At 42.4% G+C, this 23,979-nt stretch overlaps 3 protein-coding genes and 1 pseudogene across 15 annotated transcripts in view; 1 reads left to right on the top strand and 3 right to left on the bottom strand.

Moving 5' to 3' along the window:
* Positions 1-340: 340 nt before the first annotated feature.
* Positions 341-10,479, bottom strand: josd1 (Josephin domain containing 1). Of its 3 annotated transcripts, none has more exons than XR_015111573.1 (6): positions 10,275-10,473; positions 8,914-9,791; positions 8,712-8,840; positions 4,843-5,037; positions 3,600-3,826; positions 341-1,961 (listed from the first exon to the last, which is right to left on the bottom strand). XR_015111573.1 is itself a non-coding variant. In XM_086195762.1 (6 exons), the coding sequence occupies exons 2-6, from the start codon at positions 9,270-9,272 to the stop codon at positions 3,727-3,729; spliced, it is 678 nt and encodes a 225-aa protein (XP_086051888.1). In that variant the 5' UTR covers positions 9,273-9,791; positions 10,275-10,472; the 3' UTR covers positions 1,968-3,726. The 3 variants fall into 3 exon arrangements, 2 of the variants coding, with proteins under 2 accessions (XP_086051888.1, XP_086051887.1); XM_086195762.1 differs by lacking the exon at positions 341-1,961 and having other exon boundaries at positions 1,968-3,826; positions 8,914-9,055; positions 9,161-9,791; positions 10,275-10,472; XM_086195761.1 differs by lacking the exon at positions 341-1,961 and having other exon boundaries at positions 1,968-3,826; positions 10,275-10,479.
* A 2,085-nt stretch (positions 10,480-12,564) lies between these two features.
* Positions 12,565-18,779, bottom strand: LOC147239327 (uncharacterized). 9 transcript variants are annotated; one of them, XM_086195233.1, is made up of 8 exons: positions 18,137-18,779; positions 17,845-17,945; positions 17,090-17,176; positions 15,107-15,157; positions 14,958-15,008; positions 14,810-14,860; positions 14,522-14,572; positions 12,566-13,592 (listed from the first exon to the last, which is right to left on the bottom strand). In XM_086195233.1, exons 3-8 carry the CDS (start codon positions 17,133-17,135, stop codon positions 12,874-12,876), a joined length of 969 nt encoding a protein of 322 aa, XP_086051359.1. In that variant the 5' UTR covers positions 17,136-17,176; positions 17,845-17,945; positions 18,137-18,779; the 3' UTR covers positions 12,566-12,873. The 9 variants fall into 9 exon arrangements, with proteins under 9 accessions (XP_086051360.1, XP_086051359.1, XP_086051361.1 ...); XM_086195230.1 differs by having other exon boundaries at positions 12,721-13,592; positions 17,079-17,156; positions 18,099-18,779; XM_086195231.1 differs by having other exon boundaries at positions 12,721-13,592; positions 17,079-17,176; positions 18,137-18,778.
* A 261-nt stretch (positions 18,780-19,040) lies between these two features.
* xrcc6 (X-ray repair cross complementing 6) overlaps positions 19,041-23,979 on the bottom strand; it is a 12,176-nt gene continuing 7,237 nt past the window's right edge. The window contains exons 10-14 of one of the 3 annotated variants that reach the window (XM_086195226.1): positions 21,748-21,909; positions 21,416-21,545; positions 20,796-20,896; positions 20,591-20,707; positions 19,041-20,438 (exon numbers count right to left, since the gene is read on the bottom strand). In XM_086195226.1, coding sequence (XP_086051352.1) covers positions 20,239-20,438; positions 20,591-20,707; positions 20,796-20,896; positions 21,416-21,545; positions 21,748-21,909 — 710 coding nt within the window. In that variant the 3' untranslated portion in view covers positions 19,041-20,238. The remainder of the gene's footprint in view (positions 20,439-20,590; positions 20,708-20,795; positions 20,897-21,415; positions 21,546-21,747; positions 21,910-23,979) is intronic. The other 2 variants (XM_086195224.1, XM_086195225.1) reach the window with 2 other exon arrangements.
* Positions 22,527-23,979, top strand: part of LOC147239326 (uncharacterized) — a 2,128-nt pseudogene continuing 675 nt past the window's right edge.

Here is a 23,979-nt window from a genome sequence, read left to right as displayed (position 1 = left end):
CCTTTTTGCTGTGACGTGGCAGTGTTGACCACTGCACCACTGTATTTTTTGTTGTTTTTTTTCTGAAAAAAATTGGAAAAAAATAAAACCCAAAACAAAACAAAACTTGTGCGATTATTTTAAGAAGGAAAATTACACTTTAGACACTTCAGTCCATCTAAACTGAACCATCTGTGTTTATTTGGGAGATCCCTCCATGTTTAAAGTTCTACCAACGTGTTTCAGTTTTGTTACGGGTCAGCTGTCAAACTGACTGGAAACCTCTGGTTCAACAATGTATGCATTTAATAAACACTTTACCATTTGAATATTAAAATGTATCTGATTTAGAAGTCGTCAGGCTAACATTTGGTAGATATGCATGATGTTGTTTTTTTATTCTTTATCAGAAACGCTTCTATCTTACAACTGATTTTGCATTTACCCAATATCCAATGTTGCTATTGTCTGTATAAAAACAAGTTTGATATTCACATTTTGTACACACAGAAAAATATAGAAATTTTCATTTTGAAAAGTAATGTTTTATGTCCAAAATACTTTTAAAAACACATTTTAATTCATTGTTTTGAGGGACTTCAAAAATTGCTTAACAGATTGATACTGATATTGAAATACGATCAATATCTCAGGAACTGTTGTGCAGAAAATAGGCCTCAATATTTCCTAATTTATCGTCGTTCTTCAGGCAGAATCTGTCATGATGAAAATCACTCATCGTGATACTGAAATTCAGATTTTAAATACACCTCAGTTATTTAAGTTTACCTCAGGAACAGAGGTGTTGCCACCTGCTGATTAATGCTGTTTACAATATAGCTTTGGTTCACAGTAGCGATTTGGCACATTTTTAATCAAAATAAATATGGTGCACTGCAGGGCAATTTTCTAGATTCCTTTTTATATACATGATGCATTCATTATTAATTTTCCGTCTTTTATCAGATTCAAAACAAAAGAAGACCAAAAAAAAAAAAAATTGAGGTAGAAATTGCCCAGAAACGATCACCGTCATGTCCTTGCCATCAACAGCCCTGATCTCTAATCTGATTGTGAATACCTCTACAAGAGAGCGCCTGGGCAAGGCACAAGACAAACACAGCAAACACCATTTTGAGAATGAGGTCAAATCATCTGATCCATGCCATCAGCCACCACCCTGAAAGAGAGCACAGCCTCTGTCATTGCAGCGTCCAGGTGAGGGGAACAACCGCATTCAGAAGTGACAGCTGCGTCGTATCATCTACATAACTAAAGCCTATTCCTTTAGTCTTTAATGTTTATTCAGCATTTTGATGAAACGTTTCAACTTCAATCTTGACAGGGGAAAAGAGCCCCCCCCCCCCCCACGGCCCTACTTCTCCTGTTTATGCGGCATTATGTTTGGCATAAAAAGCTAACACTGTCTTTTGAGACATGGGTGATGACATGATCGGATATGAATCTCAGTGCGTTTGTGGAGGCCAGATTGGGACATAGAAGGTCTACAGTTCGGGCTGAGAAGACAAGCATCACTGAAAAACACTGTCCTGACTTGATGATCTCATTTGAAATACAATCCTTGGCAGCAAAAGGGAAAACCTCAATAAATGACTGCTTGTTGAGTTTGGTGTCACACTGCACGGCCTGTTGGGTCTGAAGGTGAACAAGTTCATTTCATTTGAGGACAACGGATCAGTTGTCTTTACACTGGTGAATAACAAAAAAAGCAAAAAAGCAAATGTCTCTTTAAGTCTCGATTGGCAAAAACAAAGCCACCGCACATCTGGACGCATGCTCACTTGACCTCCTTTTCTTTATGGTCTGCACATGAAGACATCTGTTCCCAGGTCACTGGTCCTCTCTCCTTTCTTTCACTAGTTTCCCCCCTCCTCAAACATTAGTGTCGACAGTTGACTGCAGAGAACTTGCAGGAAGTCATCAGCAGAGCTCCGCGGTTACACAGGACTGCAGCAGTGACCCTTAAGACCAGTTTTCCAAAGGAAAAAAAACACACAAAACAATAAAAAGTTGTTACTAAAACATTATTTTTTTGCTACCTGTTGACCCCTGAAAAAGTAAATTATAGTGGGTGAGACGGACAAAAAAAAACCCTCTTTATACTGACACGATCACTTGTTAAAATAACTCAGTTTTCTTTAACAAGAAAGTCCCATGACGAGCTTGCTCTGGAGCTTTTGACTGCATCACACACATTTGGTACAAGAATCATCTGAATGACTAAATTAAAACAAATCAAACAAGGAAAAACACATTCGTGTCTTGCCCTTTGCTGTAAAATGACACAAAGTTTTACTTCCAGAAACAGTTTTAATGTATCTGACAGCGTTTCACGAATGATTTGTTGTAATCTAGTCACTTGAATCTTAAAACTTGTCAGCAGATTGAGTTTGCAACGGAGCGAGAGATACCAGCACCAATAACGGAATATATTTTACGTGAGTTGAGCTGCTATTTATTTTGACTGTTAATCAATTTATTGTTGTAACATACCAGGAAATTATAAAAACGGACAAAAGCTCTAAAACAAGCAAATACTACATGTCCACTTATTGACCATTTTCAGCAGAAGCAAGTTTTGAACACATAATTGACATATTACAACTTTTTAAGTTGATATGACAACATTGTTAAACTTATACCCCCATTATTTTCAGAAAATCAACATCGTTAATTTATTCATTCGTTCGTTCGGAGTCCACGTGGTGAATTAAAAACCTTGCCCACTGGTTTGCTTCTATAAGAACCCCTTTAAGAAAACATCTGGATCTTTATCAGCTAAATGCTTCACTACAAGTTTACCAGCCGGCCGCAAACCGTGTTTAAGAGCAGTGTTCTGCTGAGAAGGTAGTGTACTGTTGTTGCTGTTTTCTCTGAAAAATAGGTGAGAGTGAACAATATTGAGGGGGGAAAAAAACTGAACGATGAAATTATTACTCGCAGCTGGTTTAAACTGTGACTAATTTGTACATGTTAATATGAAACAGATCCAACTTTTATAGGTTCATAGTTTTTAGCGTAATTCTGCGCTTTTAGAATTTGGACACAAGATTTTCTCAAATCAGTTCAAAAAAGTTTCCTTTGGTAACAGGGAGGAACAGTAGTTAGAAACTGAATGCAAAAATTCAAAACTGGAAAAAAATAACTGCTGTGATGAAGACAAATGACCATTAGAGGGAGCACTTGGCCTGGGTGTTGCATTGCTTTGTTGCTATATATAAAAAAGTATGAAAGGGTCTACCAGTCGAGTTTGGGGAAGCAGGTGTGATACAAAGTTTGACCTGTGTTAAGAGAAAGCGACAAGAGATGAGGAGGGAGATGGTGTTACGCCGAGGCGCAGAAGGGCACGCTTTGGTGAAAGTGAAGGACAAACACGTCATTGAAAATCATGCCTGAAACACTGCGGAGAAGGCAGGCAGATACATACAGTAAAAAGAAACACATAAACAATAGATAAAAACTAGCATCAAAAATTATTCAATATATAAAAAAATGTGAAAAGAAGAAACAGAGTAATAAGTTTTATGAGAAAAGTACTGTGATTTAGATTGTTCACCCTTCACCGCTTCGCATTCATCAGAAAGGAGGCCAGCAATTACCGTGTAAACAAAACCCAATAAAGGGGGGAAAATACATCTGCCATGTGATTGGCTGTGCACCACTTCCACATCAGTCTGTGATTGGGCCCCACTGGCTCAATTTGGGCTGTGATTGACTGGTTCACTCTTAGCTGTCAGATCGCCACGTTTGGTGTGCCTCCACTTCCTCTGAGACAACCAAAAGGAGTTCACAGTTCTTCCCTCGCAGCTGCAGGCGGAGAAACTTCCTGGGGTGCAATAAAATGAACAGGAAACAGAACAGCCACAGTCAGAATATTGAAAAACACGTTCATTGACAGCGTGAACCTGCTTTAAAGGGACATTAAGGCTACATACCTGACTCTTCTTTGCTTTAGTCACCTATCAATCTGTCTGTGATTTGGTACTTGGAAGCTGACATCTTGTACCGTAAAACTTACCAGAATTTGATGTCTACATTAGCAATAGCCATGGGTACTATGCTTAAACTATGTTTAAACTATGCTTAAACTATGTTTAAACTATGTTTAACAGCTCCTTACAGCAACAGGGGGCAATGAAATAAGGTCATAATTCTCTGTGGGACATCTCTTAAGAGGAAATCCTTTCACATAACAAAAAATTGCAATGCATTACAGATTTAAAAAAAAAAAAATTTAACGGAACTTTAGGACAACAGCTCTTCAGGGGATGCACTAAAGATTTGACAAAACAGAAAAACAACCCATGTGTTCCAGCTGGATAGACCTGCTATCATCAGACACTGCTGTCATTCCACCACTGGAACCTTTGAACTGTTGCTCCTACCCCTTTCTGCTCGTGATCCCTCAGGATGAAGTTAATTTCTGGTTTCATTTAAACCAGTCAATACTGCACAAGAGTCGTGACATTGCTCACAACCAAATGATTCTCGGCCATCACATGAACTCTGTTCACTGTTTGCCCGAGCCCAGTTTGCCTGGGCTTAACTTGTGTGGTCACGCACTTGTTCTACATCCAGTGTTGCATAATCGAACATTCACACTCAATTCAGCTTTTGTTTCTCTCTTTTCTGTTAGGAAATTTAGTTAATAGCACAGAGCTTTACCTTTTTTATGTTCAACTCTCCTTTTCCTCAAATCATCTGATAAATATGGTGCACTGCACTCACTGCATTTCTAGGCCTGGATTATGCTAGATCATTTTTACCTTTCAAACAAAAAAACACAGCAACTGCAGTTTTTAATCTAGCCGTCACAGGGAGCACCTCTCTCATCACTCTCACCTGAGCTCATCTGGGTTACCGATCGGCTGAGGGCTGCGCAGCTTTGAGTCCAAGTTGTAGTAAACCCCTCCCACCTCTCTGACTCCAATCCAGTGCTGGCGTTTCAGCGGCAGCTGCAGAGGCCCCCAGCGCAGATTGGATGGCACGTTCAAAATGAAGCCAGTCACGTTGGACAGCTCGATGCTAACTACATCCCTGAATGAAGAAAGGTAACATTTACTTTGTGTTAACTTCCATTTTTCCCTTTTGAAAAAGGTGACACAGAGGATCAGCAGGTAGTTGAGGTGCGTTTATCAGCCTGTGCAGCTGTGTTTCTATTTATGTTGCAAAAAAGAAAAATGCGCATTTGCACTGCTTCCATTGACCAGTTTGGTGAGAATAAAATAGGCTGTATGATGCTGCCAGAAGATGGTGAGGTCTTGAGGAGCTACCTTCAGTTGGACAGATTACCCCCCCCAAGTACCAGCTAATATGAGACATGTTGCATTCTGCTCAGAGACAAAGACAAAGTTTGGGAATATCAATGGAGACGGCAGAGGTGGAGACAGCTGGGTGGAGTTACAGATTTTTTTTTTACATCAGCATATTCAAATTAAAGTTTAAGGTTTCTTTATTGTCATTGAACATTTCTGTACAATGAAATTTAGTTGGACACAGTCACAGCAGCATGAATACATAAATAAGAACAGAAAATAACTAACAGGATAGAAAAGAAAAAAGGAGAGTGCAGTGAGTCCAGCCATGTTGTAGGCTTGTGAACTGAATGTCCATCACAAGTAAAGTAAAGTGCAGGATAGATGCAACAAAAGTCTAGTCCAGGCTGTCATCAGAGCTTTCACAACCCTATAAAGCTGTTTCTCAGTCTTTCTGTCCCTGCCCTCATGACCCTGAGCCTACCAGAGGGAAGGGGGTCGAAAAGACCTTGTCCAGGGTGTGTCAAGTCAGAACTGATTTTTCCAGCTCTGTTTTCAAACCGGGCAGAGTAGATCTGATGCAGGGGTGTGAGAGGGGTGCCGATGATTTTTTTGGTCGGTCTTGATGATCCGTTGCAGGTCTTTCCTCTCCTCTGAGGTGCAGCTGGAGACCCCCACAGTGCATCCATAGCTAAGGACACACTCTATGGTGCACTGGTAGAAGTTTGTGAGGAGTTTCTGTGGTAGGCCAGTTTTCCTGAGGGTCTGCAGAAAGAAGAGTCTCTGCTGGGCCTTCTTCACCAGCTCCCTGGTGTTCACTCCCCACGTCAAGTCCTTGGAGAGATGAACACCAAGGTATCTGAAACTCTCCACATGTTCCACCACTTCACTCCATCAATCATCAGACTGGCGTGTGATGGGTGCGTTTCCTGAAGTCGATGACGAGCTCCTTTGTCTTGCTGGTGTTGAGGAGCAGGTCATTGTTCCGGCACCAGGATGTGAGGGCCTGGACCTCCTCTCTGTTGGCTGCCTCGTAGCTGTTGGTGATCACCCCCACTATGGCTGAGTCGTCTGCAAACTTGAACGTGTCATTTGTTGAGTGAATGGGAATGCAGTTGTGGGTGAAGAGTGAAAAGAGAAGGGGGCTAAGAACACAGTGCTGGAGGGTGGCGGTGTTGAGGATGGTGATGGATGAAGTGTTAGGGGATTCCATCCTTGTTTGCACATTTATCCTTTTTCAACAAAGACAAAAGCCTCCTGAGGCAAGCAGTTTGAATTTGGCATTTGGAGTTTTTTCCCCATCAAACTTTTCTAATGTGAAACCCAAATGTTTAGGCGGTGTTTTTTTCTCTGTCTGTTGACAGGACAACATAAAAGCTTGGGCTGAAAAATCTTATTGCAACGTTGCCTGAAATTGCAGTATTAGATGAATAAATAATAAATCATTTTTCTCATTTCTATTGCAAAAGTCATTAAAATAATACATGTGTGTTTTTAGTATCAAGCAAACATCTTTTCTCAAGTCTAAAGATGATGATGCATAAGCAGGATATCCCTGCAGCTCCATAATAATTATCAAAAATGATTGGACACATTTCACCTTTTAAAAGGTATCAAGAGGCGGGGTTCCCCCTGGACAGGTCACCAGTCCATCACAGGACCAACATACAGAGACAAACAACCATTCACACTCACAGTCACACCTACAGTCAATTTAGAGTGTCAATCAGCCTCGTCCCCTCTTGATGTCTTTGGACTGTGGGAGGAAGCTGGAGTACCAGAGAGAACCCACACAGGAACAGGGAGAACATGCAGACTCACACAGAAAGACCCCGCGCTCGAACCGGGACTCGAACCTCGAACCTTCTTGCTGTGAGGCGACAGCGCTGACCACTGCACCACCGTGCCACCACCCATTAACACAAGAATAATTATTTCACGATGCCTCTTCAAGAGCATTATTGACATTCCTCAAAATTCCTCGCCATTGTTCCGATAAAAATATTTTCTTGTCCCTTTAAAGACACAAGCTCTGATCATTAGGTTTTTTTGTATTATTTTTATGACTCAAAACTCAAGTGTGTGTATACGTATTTATGTATGTGTATGCACGCATGTATCTGTATTTATATGCACACGTGTAATACATGCATAATCAGACTATTAGAAGCACTGCTATTATTTTTACTTACATTAGTATCATTTTCACAGCATAGATGACCTTGTGTATGTATATGGGAATATTTGGATACAGATGAATAAATGCAAAGTATCATAAGACCCAAACGTTAAAATGTTTTTATTGCTATGTAAATGTGTAGGCAGCACAACTAAAATAGTATAATGATTACTATTATAATAACCATCACAGAAATTATTAGCATCTTTACTATTTTGATTGTTACTGTTAGCCCTGCCTGGTGGTAGCTACACTCTTCATATTCTGTGTGGGTGTATCAGGCTATTGGAAATGATGTGTGGGCAGGTCTGAAAGAGAGACCCTTCATTGTTTGTATGGGTATATGGTTGTGATCGCTGGATTGTACTGTATACTGTATTATGCGCTTTGTATTGGACTCCCCCTAAAATGAGATGAGCCATCTCAATAGGCTATCCATTGATAAACTTCAAACTTTCCGTAGCTTAAAGTGTCTGATGTCAAAAAAACATAGGTAGGAAGTCAAAATTATAACTCAAGCAAAAGTAATGTGAATGCTGTCTCACAATTTACAAACAGCAATATGGGCTCTGAGAGATTTGTCTCACGTGCTCATCACGATACAAATCCAATCCATGACAATAGGATCCCCAGCATTTCTGGTACTGGGGATGACATTGCTTTGAATCTGTCCCAGCCACCTGGGGCTTCCACACTTAAATATGAACACGTTCTCCCGTGAGGCCCAAGGTACATCATGTTCAGAACCAGACGAGCAGACAGATATCCTTTTCTTCTCTCTGGTGATTTATGGAGCTGCGGACCACAACTAGATGGCTGACTGATAGTTCAGTAGCTTAGCGGTGGGGGGACAGTAGAAAAAGCTGTCTCAGAAGTCATGAAATACACTTTTTTTCCAAAGCAGTCTTTGTTTAGCATTGCAAACAAGCTATCAGCTATTTAGTTTGGGGTCTGGAGCTTGGAGGGTATCTACTGTATCTACATGTTTGACATTAAAATGGTGGACAATAAGTGTATGTCCCAAAAGCTAAGTTTAAGTTTAACATTATAGGATTAGGATGGATGATCTTGTATAGATGTAGCAGTTAACAGTGCATTGCTACATATTTTTGGTTGAGGCTCTGTCTCTGCCTGACCATAAAAACTGATCATTAAGAGAAACAACTATGACAACAGTCATGAGACTTGCTGCAGCGGCAACATCAGTGACAACAAACCAACACCAAAAAAACAAAAACAAAAACTTAAAATTTCCTCTACTTTGCAGCTCTACATACCTTCTTTTATCCCACCAAACTGCCTCAAACCCTCGGGTCTGCAGGGCTGCCATGATGACATTGACATCATAGTTTCCATTTCCCAGCATGCTCTTCTTGTGAGGTGTCAGCAGAGTGCTTGGAGAAAGCCTGCAGCAAGTTGAGAAAAGAGATGATCTATTTCGTATGCAGACAGGCCAAACATCTCCACAAACTCATTTACCTCTGGTATATCTCCTGTAAGGTGTCCCTGCTGAATGCTGTTCCATCCTGGAAGACATTATTGAGTGCATGCAGTGCACACAGCTCCCTCCGCTGTTTCTCATGATAAATAGCTGGAGCAGTGAGAGAGGGTTGGGGATGTGCTGGGGGAGTGAGGGAGGAAAAGGAGGATGAAAGATCCTGCTGCTGCTGCTGCTGGGAGTCTCGAGGATACCTGGTCCTCTGCCCCTCTGCTCCCACTACCTCACCTCCTCCTCCACCTTTCTGTTTGCTGACCTTCCAGGGCATGCAGCCTAGCTCCTGCAGGCTGCCTCTTCCCTTCCCCTTCCACTCACCAGCTGGAAACGGAGTACTTCCCATGACTAGGTGTTCACCACCACCTCCTCCAGCTCCACCACTACGTTCCGGACGCTACATTGGCATCATGAAAACTATTGCCATGGTAACCTCTCAGCCACTTGGAAGAGAGGAGCTTGTATGTCTCTGAATGGTCAAGGGGAGGGTAGAAGTTACAAGGTAAATGAGACCTGTTGCTGTTTGCACAGAAACCTTGTCTCTCTCTTAATAATAGATGTGAAAAAAATAACAGAAGGGGGCACACAGGTGGGTAAAAAGAAGAAGAAGAGATGGGATCTAAGGCCAAAAATCACATGCAAAGATAACACTCCCGACTTCAAAAAGACTTGCCAACACCACAGTGTTCGCATAAATCACACAGATGTGTGTTTTTCCACTTCCTCCATACTCTCTGCATGAGTGTTGACAGCTCTTTCCATCCAGTCAACAAAGCCTAAAGCTTTGCAGTTCTTTCCATCACCAGAATGCTGACTGTGAAACCTCACTTCCAACAAAAGCGTGATGTGACGATACTGTTGAAGACTGCAGGAAGAAAAATATCAATCACTTACAATGTCATCAAGGATATCATCTTCATCACATGTGAAAAAAGACATTTGGACACTTCAAAAAAAAACAAACTCTAAATTTTGCCCTTGGGTGCCCCCCACTGTGATAGCTAGATGAAAAATCAACATAAACGGCTCTGATCTCTTGGTCAGCAGACAGCAAACTGGAAGGAAGATAAACACTTCTAGCAGCTTGGACTTGCAAGAGGAAGCAGAATGGTCAGCTAGCTAGCGATACACATGACGGCAACAATGATTGAAGAGCGTACTACACTGGACAGCTACTGTTACACATAGTAAACACACATATTCAGATGTAATTCAAATCTGAAAATAACAAATGCATCGTTAGTTTTCTGTCTGCTCTACATGACTAACATTACAATGTCCATAGCAAACAACCACACCGTCACTTTACATCTCATTACTTCTTCTTCTTCTCTCGTGGACAACTCACCTCGCCGCAGTCGAATTATCATGACTCAGTTTACCACGGAATCTTCTTTCTCTCTCCTACGAAAAGGTCCTTTGTCCAGAACTCTTTTCCAAAGTGAATCTCTCTCTCTCTCTCTCTCTCTCCCTCCCTCTCTCTCTCTCTCTCTCTCCTTCCGTGCAGGCGCGGACATGCGCAGTGGCGTCATTTTCGCTTCATGACGCCATCACCCCTTCGTCACTTCCTTGATACTGCGAAACAGCAATTTTCGAAATAAATTCCCCCGGTATGGTGGCATGTGTAATTTTGGACGCAGAAAAGCGTTTCCAGCCTCAGTAGACCATGGCGAGTCACTGATACTAATGCAGAAGTCGACTTTGTAATGAGGCGGCAGGTGCAGGGCTTCGCACTGTCGCCTCACGGAAAGAAGGTTTCAGATTCGAGCCTCAGCGCGAGCATTGGGTCCTTCTGTGTGGGGTCTCCATGTTCTCCCTGTCCCTGCCGGGGTTCTCTCCGGGTCCTCCGGCTTCATCCCACAGTCCAAAGACATGCAGTGGGGGACTAGGCTGATTGGATGCGCCAAATTGACCTTGGGTGTGGCTGTGAGTGTGAATGGTTGTGTGTTGATATAGGTTGGCCCTGCAATGGACTGACGGCCCGTCCGGCGTGTATCCCACCTCTGCCCGACGGCTGCTGGGAGAGGCTCCAGCCGCTAAATTTGCTCATCAAAGAACGGTTTTGTGTATCAACTGTACATCTTATTAAGTATTAGCTAACGCAGTAATGTAACTGCCCTAATAAGTTTACTTATCAAATAAAAGTAGCTACATGAGCCTGCAGAATAACAGAATAACAGACAACACTGTCATGCACTGAATTTACCTGTTTTTGCCCTGTGTTGGTTGGTCGTAAAGTTCGTCTATCCTTTCCATTAAAACCCCAGGTATCCTAACGTGGCACTAAACTAAATAAATCAAATAAAAAATGACATATAGCCAACTGTGGGGCGGATCCGTGACTTTATGCTTCTTTACAACTGGCCACATTTGTTTCACAGCCTCCATAAACCGATTATGCAGTACCTGAAATACATAGGATACATAGTAAACATCCCAATGCTAAACCAGGCCATGTATGGGTTAATCCAAGCGGATCTCTCTCTCTCTCTCTCTCTCTCTCTCTCTCTCTCTCTCTCTCTCTCTCTCTCTATATATATATATATATCAGACACTGCCTTTAGATCCCCACAGAATATTGAAACATTTCCATCCATCCATTTTCAGCATTGACTGTAGTTTACTGACAGTTTACTGTCAGAAATTCTCAAAAACACAGTCATTTTGATGTGGGCTGGCTTTCCCTGTAGTGTTGTGATCCAAGTCAAGTCCATTTTATTTGTATAGCGCCAAATCACAACAAAAGTTATCTCATGACAGTTAACATGTAGCAAGTACCGCACTCCTTCAATGAATCTACACCCAACGATTCTCCATCAGCAGCACATCCTGCAACAGTGGAGACGAAAACCTTCCTTTTAACAGGCAGGAACGTCGAGCAGATCCAGGCTCAGTGTCAATGGGCATCTGCTTTGACCGGTTGGGGGAAAGAGAGCAGGAAAGCAGGGCAGAGACAAAGGCAGATAATGGAGGAAGACAGATATACAGACGGAAAGAGAGAAAGGGAAGCTAGTGATGGACAGACGGGGACGTGAGCAGGTGATGGTATGGGTGATAGCTTGAGTCTCTTAAGGTCTGCAGCCTCCTCCAGCAGCACCTGGGATCAATTGATTCAACAAGCCATTCAGATTTTAATGAATCACAAAGGGCATCAGTGAAATTGCAACCGCTGTATGCTTTCTTCACCCAGAAAGGTGCTTTACTTGCAGCCCTCCATGGGAGGCAAACTGGTAAGGACCTTGACGATGCTGACACACTCTTAGGAGCTAGCCAATCAATATCTGCCAATACTGGTAAATACACCACCAAAATGAAAATCTAAATTTGGGAATGGCCCCTCTAACTGATTCTCATGATATAGTATATTTTGCAGGGATAAACTTCTACTTGGGCTAAAAGTCTAGTAAATAAACATCCCTAGTTTCCCTCTCAGTTTCACAAACATATTCTTTAGAATAACAGGCTATTTTACAGGCATATAAACTTTGCAGCCTATGAGGTCAATGTTGTTTTTTTAACCACCTTTTTGAACTATAATATCTTGTATGTTATTTTAGTTTGTGATTATGATTCTATTCTTGCATACAACAACTTTTAACGTCACCAAACAGTTTATGTCCATGAAAACTCCCAATTCATTCTCGTTTGTGAGTGGTTTTCTGATTTTTCACTGACCCAGATTGGATGTCAGTTTTAGCGTCCGAGTTGCAGACTAAAGCCATCATTTATTTTTTATCATGCTGAAGTTTGGACATTGTTTTGGGAGATGTGTCTGTTTAAGTTCTCAACAGATTGTTCATAGGTCCTTTAATTTTGACTTCACGGATTTAAATCAGCAGAGTAACAAAGTACCAAGATCAAAATTGTATTCTTAAGTGTTGAGTTTATTCAAAGCTTGATCAATTCAACCTTTAATCCTCAATTTTCAAACGCATTTCTCCTCACATTTACTGCGTGTGTCCCAGTCTTCCAGCCAGTGAAGAGGCCATGTCAGATAGTAGCTTCTCCCTGAAGTGATCCTCCCTCCTCTGCAGCTCATGGACAAAGTGCCCTCTCATTGCATTCACCTCCATCACACGCCCTAACAGCTCCCTGCGTGTCATACTCTGCACTTCTAGGGATTGATCTGGCCTGTTGTTCACCAGCTGAGGTCTCTGACCACACAAAGATATGACTGTTTTCAACCCTCCAGTGAGCAGCTGCTCTACAATGTACTTTTGAGGCGGATAGTCTGCATGGGTGAGCACCGGGATGATGTATCCTGAAACTCCATTCCCAAACAGTTCCAGGATGGCTTGGATTGAATAAGTGGCATCCTGGTCAATATTCTCTGTGCTGGAGCCCGATACCTGAATTACCAGCAAAAGGGCGTGTGGTCCAGGGCTGGCAAGCTGAAGGCTCCTGAGCGCTTCTCTGGCTCTCATTTCATTTCCCACAGATGGATCCAGAAGATCTGGAGTGTCAATCACCTTAATCTCCTGACTATCCCCTAAAGTCCTTCTCATGGTGCTCTCTGTCAGGGGTCCCACAGTTTGTGCTGCACTGCAGCCTAACAAAGTATTTGCCATGGATGTCCTTTCTCCACCAGCGGGCCCCAGAATGATCAGCCTGAGGCCTTGATTCATGGTACTGCTACAGGATGAGAGATTGGGATCTCTGGATGACCCTGCAGTGGTGGAAAGGAAGCTTAAGTTAGTCCAAACTGACACTGGCCAGACAAGACATGATGGTCACTTTTACATTTTCTTTGGAGTTAGCAATAATTACCTCATAATTAGATCTGGCATGGCTCTTACTGACAAGCTACCAAGGTCAACAGCACTTTGAAATCAAATGTCATTACAATTTCTGACCTTGTGTCAAATTTTTGATTATCAAACCTGATTCTTGTCCAAGTAATATGCACAAACTCGGCTATACAGCATTTCCATCCATTTTCTACCGCTTATCCTGTTAAGGGTCTCGAGGGGGCTGGAGCCTATCCCATCTACCTTAGGCCAAAAGGCGGGGTTCACCCTGGATGGGTCGCCAGTCCATTGCAGGGCCAACACATAGAGACAGACAACCATTTGCCCTCACAGCCACACCTATATACACACCTTTAGAGTATCCAATTAACCTAGTCCCCCCTTGGCATGTCTTGGGACTGTGAGGCGGAAGCTGAAGTACCCAGAGAGAACCCACGCAGGCACAGAGAGAACATGCAAACTCCACACAGAAAGATCCCGTGCTCGAACCAGTGCTCAAACCCGGACCTTCTTGCTGTGAGGCGACAGTGCTAACCGCTGCACCGCCGTGCCGCCCACTATACAGCACTTATCTATGTGAAATCATCTCAAATTATTACGGTATATCATTTAGTAGCAAAGAGAAGATACATATTATTTGGCAGAAACAAGCAAATAGCATTTTTTAAGGAGTCTAAATTGAAACAATGTGGCTTGTACAGGCTTGCATTTGTGCAGTAAATGATTGATAGCTGAGGACCTATAGCAGAAAAGGATAAGTCTGCTCATTTAAATATCTTCTATTTGGCAAAACAGTCTAGAACAAGCAGAGCAAGTCATGAAACAAGGAAAAGGAAGGAGAACTGACCTGAGATAGTTCCAGTGATTGCACCAAGCCATTTGAACTTCGAGGAAAATGCTGATGAGGAGTATATTGATAGTTTTTTAGAGGCCTGTCATTGTCATGGGGTGATCTGTCACTGTAGCGGCTGTGATTCCTTCTTTCCAAATTGCTGTTATTCGTGTACTTGAACCACAAGACCTATTAGTTTATAGAATTTCAGCTTCTCCTGATTTTTTTTCAGCTTCTCCTAAAAAGTCAATTTATGGTACAAAGTGAAAAGTAAATTGCAAGAAAAGCAGGAAGTGTGCTCACCTACAATTAACCTCCAAATTCGAGACAGCCATTTAAACAGACTCTGGATTCCTGAAACACACCTCATGGAAGTCAGCATATAATGTTTTTCTGTGAAAACTCACATATTTGGATTTTCTATTTCGTTCAGTAACAAGGGATGTAATACCACGGAGGGTTCCCACCAGACGGCTCACCCAGCCCCAAAGAGCAGACAGACCTAAGTGAATATTATACACAGGAATGAGTATCTATTTTGAGTACCTTCATTAATGGGCAAAAGGGTGACCTTTGACATGTGACTGTAACTAAACTCACCAGTTAAAGAGCAAAAGAGACGAATAGGCCATCGGATCAAAGCTGGAAGAGCTGTGGGGAAAACACATTGTGATATAGAGCTTTCTGATTGTGTTTAAACAGAATGACAAAAAAGAAAAAAGAACAACAATTTTTGTCAAGACTCCATCTATGTCAGGCGATGATATTTGACCTTGAATTAAATCAGCCGATGACTGTACCATCCATCGTCTTCCGCATATTCCTATTAAGGTTCACGGGGGCTGGAGCCTATCCCAGAGAGGCGGGGTTCACCCTGGAAGGGTCACCAGTCCATCACAGGACCAACACATAGAGACAGACAACCATTCACACTCACAGTCACACCTACGGTCAATTTAGAGTATCAATCAGCCTCGTCCCCTCTTGATGTCTTTGGACTGTGGGAGGAAGCCGGAGTACCAGAGAGAACCCACACAGGAACAGGGAGAACATGGAGACTCCACACAGAAAGATCCCATGCCCGAGGCGGGACTGGAACCCGGAACCTTCTTGCTGTGAGGCAACAGTGCTGACCACTGCACCACCGTGCCACCCAGTATTAGGGTGACCCATGAGAAAAAACATGAGAAGAGATAGATTTTTTTTTCATCATGCACTTTGAGAAAAAAGTCAACCTACTCTGTTGAGAATAAAGTCAAAATACAATGTCGAAAAAAAGTTGACATTTGTTCTTTTGGAACACTTCCTTCCTTCGGAACAGTGGCAGTTTTCAGCTCAGTCTCTTCAAAGTCGTAATAATGATAACTACAGTGTGTTTGTGAGCGAAAACAGGAAGTATTTCTTTGTTACTAAAGACAAGTTAAAAGTACAGTGTCACCAGTTCACCTGACTGCCTGCTCAGCATTGTGTAGCAGCAGTCACATGTGCTGGTTGTTGCAGTGTCAAGAGGTTGACTTTATTCTCAATTTATGATATACTTCATTTTTGACATTGTATTTTGACTTTTTGTCTTGATTTTTCAACTTTTTTCTTGAAGTGCATGATGAAAAAAAACCAAACCTCCTCCCATTTTTTCCTCAAAGGTGGCCCTAACGCTAGTTTTCAGTGTCAGCAACAGAACTCAAGGAGGGTTTACATGTAGATGAAAATTGGCGGATCATTTAGATCATTTTTTGTCCCCTGTATTTTGAACACAATCCAATGTAAAAAAAAAAAAAAAAAAAAAAAAGATAACTTCTAAATGCATTAAGCAGTGGGCCTGTTTTGAAAATGTGAGAGTACAGTAGATATTGTAGATATTTGTTAATATAGAGAGTGAAAATAAAACCTGAAATTAAACAAGTACAAAGACTTGATATAAATAATAGTACAATGTACTTGCAGTAGTGCATTTGGGATAGGTTGAAGAGTTTTTCTTGCACAAATTCAAACACATATCAGACATAAGTCAGAAGTAAGTCTGTTTGATTGGTAACATCCATCCATCCATTAATTTTTTTTTAACCACTTATCCTTTAAAGGTCGCTGTGGGGGGGTGGAGCCTATCCCAGCAGCCTTTGGGTGAGAGGAGGGGTTCCCCCTGGACAGGTCGTCAGTCCATCATAGGACCAACACATAGACAGACAACCATTCACACTCCCAGCCACGCCTACGGTCAATTTAGAGTCTGGATTAACCTGGTCCCCTCTTGATGTCTTTGGACTGTGGAGGAAGCTGGAGTACCAGAGAGAACCCAGCAGGAACAGGGAGAACATGGAGACTCACACAGAAAGATCCCGTCCCTGAGCTGGGGCTCAAACCCTGACATGAGTGCCAAATTCTGTGAATAGTGCATTAAAACAGGGGCTTTCACTAATTTGTTTCTTCTTTTTTTTAGAAATGTATCCAGTTACTTAACTTCTAATTTCTAAATTCACCATCTCAATTAGGGAGAGATCGATAAATATGGAAATCAATAGTGATGTTTGCTTTTATAAGTTCAAGTAAACCTGTGTGTTTTTAAAAGACTGACTTTGTGAGAACCTGTAGAGCAGATATCCAACCACAGTAAAGACTCCCATCTGGACATTGCTCCTTTTCAGCCACCAGCCTAAAAAGAGAGGGGGGAGGCTGAGAATGACATCAGTATTTCAATGTTTTTCATGCCTTATCACAAGCTTCACCTTTCACCTAAATGTGAAATCCATAGCGAAATACAGTAAATCCCTATGAATCCCTGTGGCTGAGTATAAAACTTGTTTTATAGATCAGTTTATTGTCCTTTGGTCGTCGTACACCTCAAAACCTGCTGTCCAGAATAGATTTTCATTGCATTCTTGTGAAACTGCCAGCTGTGTTGTTGAAATTCAGAGTGCTCGTACTTTACGTCCCATGTCAAAATTACATTGCTTTAATATGCCATACTTAAAGTCATAGTTCCATCCACGAGGAAATGTGTTGTGTTTGTGTTCTGTTGAACCCCCCTGCCCTCATCACAGGTCTCACATTCTGTCTGCCGTTGGAGAGAAGACAGAACAAATGAAAATCGTCTTTTCCGTGTTTATTGGCTTTTGACGCACCATCGCTTGTGTCTTCAAAGAATTATTCTGACATCCATCTGACTTCAATCTTTTTGAATCCCTCACACTCAGGTGATATCCCAAAGCATCAAGGCTATGCAGAATCCCCTATGACTGGCTATCAGCATTCATTTCAATTGCCTGCTAACTTAGCATCCTTTTCGTCAGTGAGTGAGTGGTCTTTAACTGTGTATGTTTATTGAATATGAAGTCTCCCACCTGTAACGGCATCGTCTGAGTGGTCGGTGTCACATACACAATCCATTTCTGCGGTTGACAGACCCTCCAGCAGTACCAGTGCGGCAAGAATGTCAGTACTTCTATGTTTAGAGTAACACCACAGATGTTGCACACACAAAATAAAACTTAGACATTTACACAACTGCAGTTGAAAAAACTTTTAATATAATCTAGAGTCCATCGTCAATGTTATTTTCAATATATGGCAGGTAAAATGCAGGTACCTTACGTACAAGTTAAGAAGTCCATTTCACTGCAATCAAGTGATTACCTGATGTGTAGTCAGATCATCTCCTCCAGCATCTACTTTCAGTACTAGAAGTAGTTCATGTAGTTCATGTAGTCCAAGTAGTCAGCGATCCCTCCTGTCTGATGCATGTGCCTGCTCAGGCCTGCCCTCATAAGGAACACTCCTCTTACTGTATTGTATCAACGGCATTTCAAAGCAATGACAAAGTGCAAGTATGGAGAGTATGCTGCAGTTTTACTTTGGAGGGGCACGCCTTGTTGACACTTGAATAACTGGAATCCCAGCTTGAAGACAAACTCAGCTGCAATCATTTAAAGAAAACAAACAAGATACAAGGTTGTACAAAGGTGAAGTAGTCAGTAGTCCCTACTGTCCCACCAGAGCACTCCGCTCCCAGAATGCAGGTCTGTTAGTGATTCCCAGTATCAATAAAAACAGACTGGGAGGTAGAGCCTTTAGTTACCAGGCTCCTCTACTGTGGAACCAGCTCTCTCCATGGGTCAGGGAGGCAGACACTCTGACTACTTTTAAGTCCAGGCTAAAGACTTTCCTCTATGACAGAGCCTTCAGTTAGGACTGGTTCAGGTAGCTCTGAACCATTGATAGCTATGCTGCTACAGGCTTAGACCGCTGGGGGACACATCAGGTTACATGGAGCCCTCCCCTCCTCTCCTCTCCTCTCCCCCTCTCTCCTCCTCTCCTCTCAACACATTTTGGAACTGTCACTACCACTACTTGTTGCACTTTGTAGTTTGGCCTTGGTGTCTCACAGTCTGTTTCCACAGATCCACCAGAGGTCCATCTCTCTCTTCCAGCCGCCGCCTGCATCGTCCCCCCCCTCTTATTCCCCACTGTTACACCGGCCTGCGCTCCCCTTCCATGAACCAGTCTGCCATCCAGTCCCCCATCAAGCTGGCTTGCTCTCCCTGCCTCCCCTACCAGAAGCTTCCTTCTTCAGCTGTTATTAACATTTCCATGTTTCCCACATTTTGTATTGTAAACTGTTTTCTTGTCTGTAACAACATCTACTGCACGTCTGTCCCTCCTGGTGAGGGATCCCTCCTCTGTTGCTCACCCTGAGGTTTCTCAGATTTTTCCCTGTTAAAAGGGTTTTCTATGTAGTTTTTCCTCAGTCGATGTGAGGGTCTAAGGGCAGAGGATGTTGTTATGATGCCATGTGAAGCCCTTTGAGACAAACTGTTTGTGAAAACGGGCTCTACAAATAAAATTGCCTTGCCTTGAAGCTTTATTCATGAAGACACAAGGTAAACAAAAGAGCAAAATCCATACTTTTATAACCAAATTTGCAATGTAGCATCTTCCAATTAACCCCAACATTAAAGTCATATTAAAAACTAGTATGAAGCATTATTGGTGTAACTGAAGTCTGCGGGATGAATACAGCCATTTCAGACATTCTGGAAGAACTGTAATACAAAAGGTTTAATCTTAACACAATGGTTTCATTTCCATGAAAATGTTGAGTAAATTTTAGATAGAGTGACTCAGCCATTGCATATTTCCGTCAGAAGATGGTGGTATTTGCAGCATACTGTATGACTGTACAAGCTGTTTTGAAGAGGAGTAGCTTGAGAACCCATAAACACAATAGACTGGCTGACTGTTTTGGCCATCAACAATCATCTGTCAGTGGAAAAACTTTGAGAAGACTTGAAAATTACCTTCGGTGCAAGCTAGTAACAGACATACTACATGCTGTCTAGAGAGTGGGCAAAGTTTGAGAGTATTCTTGAAGACAATAGTGGCAGAAACAGCTGGTCAGTTTTCAAGAGTTACAGATTGACTGCCAGTCCATTCGAATCAGAGATTTTGATCTTCTACACTGCACACTTTGCAAGTGTAAAATTTGGTATGGTTTTCATTGTTTCCCCAAGATATTTTTTAATGTGATACTAGATACAAAATGCGCATCAAAATGCACTGACGGAAACACAGTGACTGGCTATCGTGAAATGTGTTAAGAGGTTACAGGCTTTCAAAACAGGCACCAAAGTTCAGCAGGCCACCAGGCTGAGAGGAAGGAGACACTGAACTGAAGTGTGACAGATGACCCAAAAAAACAACACATTTGCTTGCTCATGGAGGCACAGACATGTAACTCATCATGGAGCCAGCCGCAAAATTAGAGCGTTAATCAGCTCCTGCTTCTTGGTCTCGGTGGTTGAAACTCCAAACTGCTTGCAGGCCTCCTTCAGCACAGGCACGGTCAGTTTTCCTAAGGTGCCAGCCTTCACCATTGCCATCAGCTCATCTTCTGGTAATTCCACTTTGGCCTTCTTCTCTGCTCTACCTCTGCTTTCAACTGATGAATTGAAAGAGCATACAAAAAGTGAAGAAAACAGTAGAACAAAAGTAACACCACCACCAAGTTGTGAGTACTGATGAGCAACTCACCCCCTACTCTAGTATAACATCGGAAACAAGCAAAGTTTCAAGGATGAGCTCGGCCCTGACCTGTTTTGCGTTTGGCAGCGGGTTTGCTGTCTGGGTTGTAGTTGGCAGGGTAGACCAGATCTTTAAATTCCTGGACCAGAGGACCCAGACGGTGATCAATCTGGTCCACCTTTGGCACTAAGACAGAGGAGAGAGAGTAGTTTATTACAGATCAACGGATGATGGTTTCAGCAATCACAAAAGGAACCAGAATGTGTGTGCTTACTTATGAGGTCCTCTGTGTCTTCTGGAGCCATCATATCCAGGGCCATAGCCTCCAAGTTCCTGTAGTGCTGCTGGATGACTGGATTCTCAAAAGCATCTCTCCTGCATTTTGGATGAAAAAGTGATACCAAATTCCACGAATACGTCAAATGAATGACCTTTTAATGAACATGATCACACTTACTGTTGAAAAAAATTTCACAAGAAACACTCACAATATAAATTTACCAAACAGTTTGTAAATTACATGCAAGCCACCGCAAATAATCTCCTTCATAAGGAGAAAACCCCAAAACAATTTATAGAAACCAGGACAAGAAAAAGTGCTGGGTGCAGTGATTTCATAAAGCACCTCATAAGCAGCATCTCACCAAGAGAGGATGAAGAAGTTTACTTCTGGACTAACTAAGACCCTGAACTATACCTATTTCATGACTTTTGATAGATGCACGCTAACATGTCCCACTCGCTACCATTCACTGTGTTCTAATTAGCTGTCAAACAGTCTCGGTGTCCCACAAAGAAAGGTGTTTGTCTCATCTGGTTCCAGGGAATACAGCAGGTACGCGTGTTCCTTCAAAAGTCAGCATGTTCTTTTAAAGATGTCTATTGCTGCATGACCTGTACTTGAAGCGGAGCTTGGAGATGATTTCCTTCATCTTGTCCACTTGGACTTGTGAGGCCAATGGGCAAAGGGGGGGATCCAGAGTCCGCAGGTCATCAGCATATGGCAGATAGATGATGTTAAAACCTGGTACAGACAGAGGAACTGTGTTAGAGAACACTGCATTCTCATTCTGTTGTTTTCACCTCTCTGGCATGCAGCTTATCTACTTACAAGATTGTTTTTCAGTGGCCAATGAAGCCCTTCTCATTGCATATGGAGCTTAAGTTTACTTCACAAGCTTCCCATAGGAGTCTTTACAAGCATTTGGCTCCGGCAGTGTCTTTACCTGGTGGAGTGATTTGTGCTTTCCCCTCATCGATTTCCTCTCTCTGAGGCACCAGTGCAACAAATCGAGGAGGATAGTTTCTACGGGAGATGTAACGGCACAGAGCAAACACGTTCCTCTCACCACACTTTTTCAGCAGGGCAGAGAAAAGACATGAGCTGCCTGAGGGTAAACACAGAATATTATGTTAGAGGTTACGTGTTTTGGATTAAATGATAATTTGGTCAAGTGAAAAGTGGAAGTAGTAGAAACGGCTCAGCAGCAAAGTCAACCATTTAGAAATATATTCTTAAAAAGATGAAGGCCAGATCTCAAAGTTGAGAAGCTTAAATGTATGGAATTTTTGTTTTAAAAAAATTAGAATGAAATTTATGGATTAGCTGCCAGCTTTTCTCTCTCTTGATATTTTTACTGCTCAATAATGATAATAAAGATAAATTCCGAAATAAAGAAGCCTGCAAAAGCACTTGGGATTCATTCTGCAATTTGAAAACATTTAATATATAGTTAGCCTCATAGCATAACTGCCTCAGTCATATTTTGGCCAAACTGAGCCAGTAAGGCACAGAAACTCAGACGCCTTAGGAGAGCAGAGTTAGGCAGATATCTCAATTTGGCCAAAATTTGACTGAGGCAATTATGCTACGAGGCTAACGTAGGGCTGTCAAAATGACTGCGTTAGCAGCTGTAATTTAAAAAAAAAAAAAATTTAGTTGAAATATTTGACGCAATTAACGCATGTGCAGAAAGACCACTCCCATACATCCCATAATTCTAACATGGAGCAGGAACAAGTTGGCCCTCTGGATGGGGAATTTGAGTTTAAAAAGAATAGAGACGGTACAATAAACAAACAAACAAACAGTAATTTGCACACACTGCAAGAAGGAGTTTCAGTTTTACCTAAGTTGCTCAAGCTTAAAGTCCCATCTGAGCGCTAAGCATGCGTTTGTTGGGGCTTCCAGTGCGAAACCCAGCTTTTGTCAGACCACCCTGAATGAACACAGAGAATTGAGCAAGTCCACGTCGGATAAATTAACCCACACACCTGCCAAATGGATTGCTAAGGACTGTAGACTGATAACCATCGTTGAAGAAAAGGGCTTTGCTGATGTTATGAAAGTAGCGACCCTTGACCCGTCCTACAAGCCACCAGCAAGAAGCACAATCATGACGAAAACCCACGAACTCTATGAAACCGAGAAAAAGGAAAAAGAAGCGGTTTCAGCTCCAGCAGAATGTACCGCCCTGACAGGAGACCACTGGACCTCAGTGAATAACAACTACCTAGGAGTGACTGCACATCACATCACTGAAGCATGGGAACTGGTGTCTTTTGCTCCAACTATAATGAAAACTGAAGACCGTCACTTTGCGGAGGCATGTGCAGAGCAGTTCCTAGCACGCAAATGGGAAATTGACAGAAAAGTTACAACCATAGGAATGGTTGCACACGCAATGTGATTGCGGCGGCTCGTATTCTACAATGTGATCACATGCCCTGTATTGCCCACATCTTACAGAGAAGCATCACTGTGAGTTTTGCCGACAGCGGGTTTGTCAGTGTGTTGGCCAGGTGTTGCGGCATTTCAAGCACAGCCCACAAACTTAGCGGAGCTGAATGAAGCGCAAAAGTCACGAATACTAACGCAGAAGCCACTGGTCCAGGATGTTCCAACACACTGGAATTCCACGTTGGGAATGGTCAAGCACAATCAAGCAGCAATAAAAGCCACCCTGGACAAACAGCAGGGTCATGTTGACGCCACCAGAATGGGACAAAATCCAGAATTTGGATACCCTTCAAGAACCCTGCAGGGAGGCTAAATCTGCCATCATACTGCATAATGTGACCATTCATTGTAGGCTGAAATTGAATGAATCAAATGAATACTGAGCGTCAATCTACTATTAATGTAACGACTTGTGTTATAGTAATTTGTCTTTCCTTCTTTCTCACTCTGTGTGTGTATGTCTCCCTCCCTCTCTTTCTCCCCCCCTTCTGCATGCCACTGCAGGTATGTAACTGAGATCCTTGCTGGAAAGACCTACGTCTCCTGCTCTGTGGTACTACCTGCCCTCTGCCACTTGTATCATGTGATGGAAGTCACTGAAGAGGACCCAGCATATGTGGTGAAATTCATGACAAAGTTCAAGGAAGACCTAGCCTCTCGACAAGAACACACCAACAGCACATGGCTCAAGATTGCAACGGCACTGGATCCACGTTTT

The sequence above is a fragment of the Aulostomus chinensis genome, chromosome 23 (genome assembly GCF_037954235.1).
Source record: "Aulostomus chinensis isolate RoL2024-O1b breed Wild chromosome 23, RoL_Achi_v1.0, whole genome shotgun sequence".
NCBI classification, from domain to species: Eukaryota; Metazoa; Chordata; class Actinopteri; order Syngnathiformes; family Aulostomidae; genus Aulostomus; species Aulostomus chinensis.
This window is presented reverse-complemented; position numbering and strand designations above follow the sequence as displayed.

Bases quoted from the DNA above. Each gene is read 5' to 3' on its own strand.
- josd1 (XM_086195761.1), bottom strand. From the start codon at position 9,272: ATGGGAAGTACTCCGTTTCCAGCTGGTGAGTGGAAGGGGAAGGGAAGA. The intron at 8,841-8,913 runs GTAAATGAGTTT...AACTTGCTGCAG, and splicing joins TTACAGGAGATATACCAGAG to GCTTTCTCCAAGCACTCTGC. The intron at 5,038-8,711 runs GTATGTAGAGCT...TTCTTCATTCAG, and splicing joins GTTTGGTGGGATAAAAGAAG to GGATGTAGTTAGCATCGAGC.
- LOC147239327 (XM_086195230.1), bottom strand. From the start codon at position 17,890: ATGGATTGTGTATGTGACACCGACCACTCAGACGATGCCGTTACAG. The intron at 15,009-15,106 runs GTGAGTTTAGTT...ATATTCACTTAG, and splicing joins TCTCTTTTGCTCTTTAACTG to GTCTGTCTGCTCTTTGGGGC. The intron at 14,861-14,957 runs GTATTACATCCC...GGTGTGTTTCAG, and splicing joins TCTGGTGGGAACCCTCCGTG to GAATCCAGAGTCTGTTTAAA.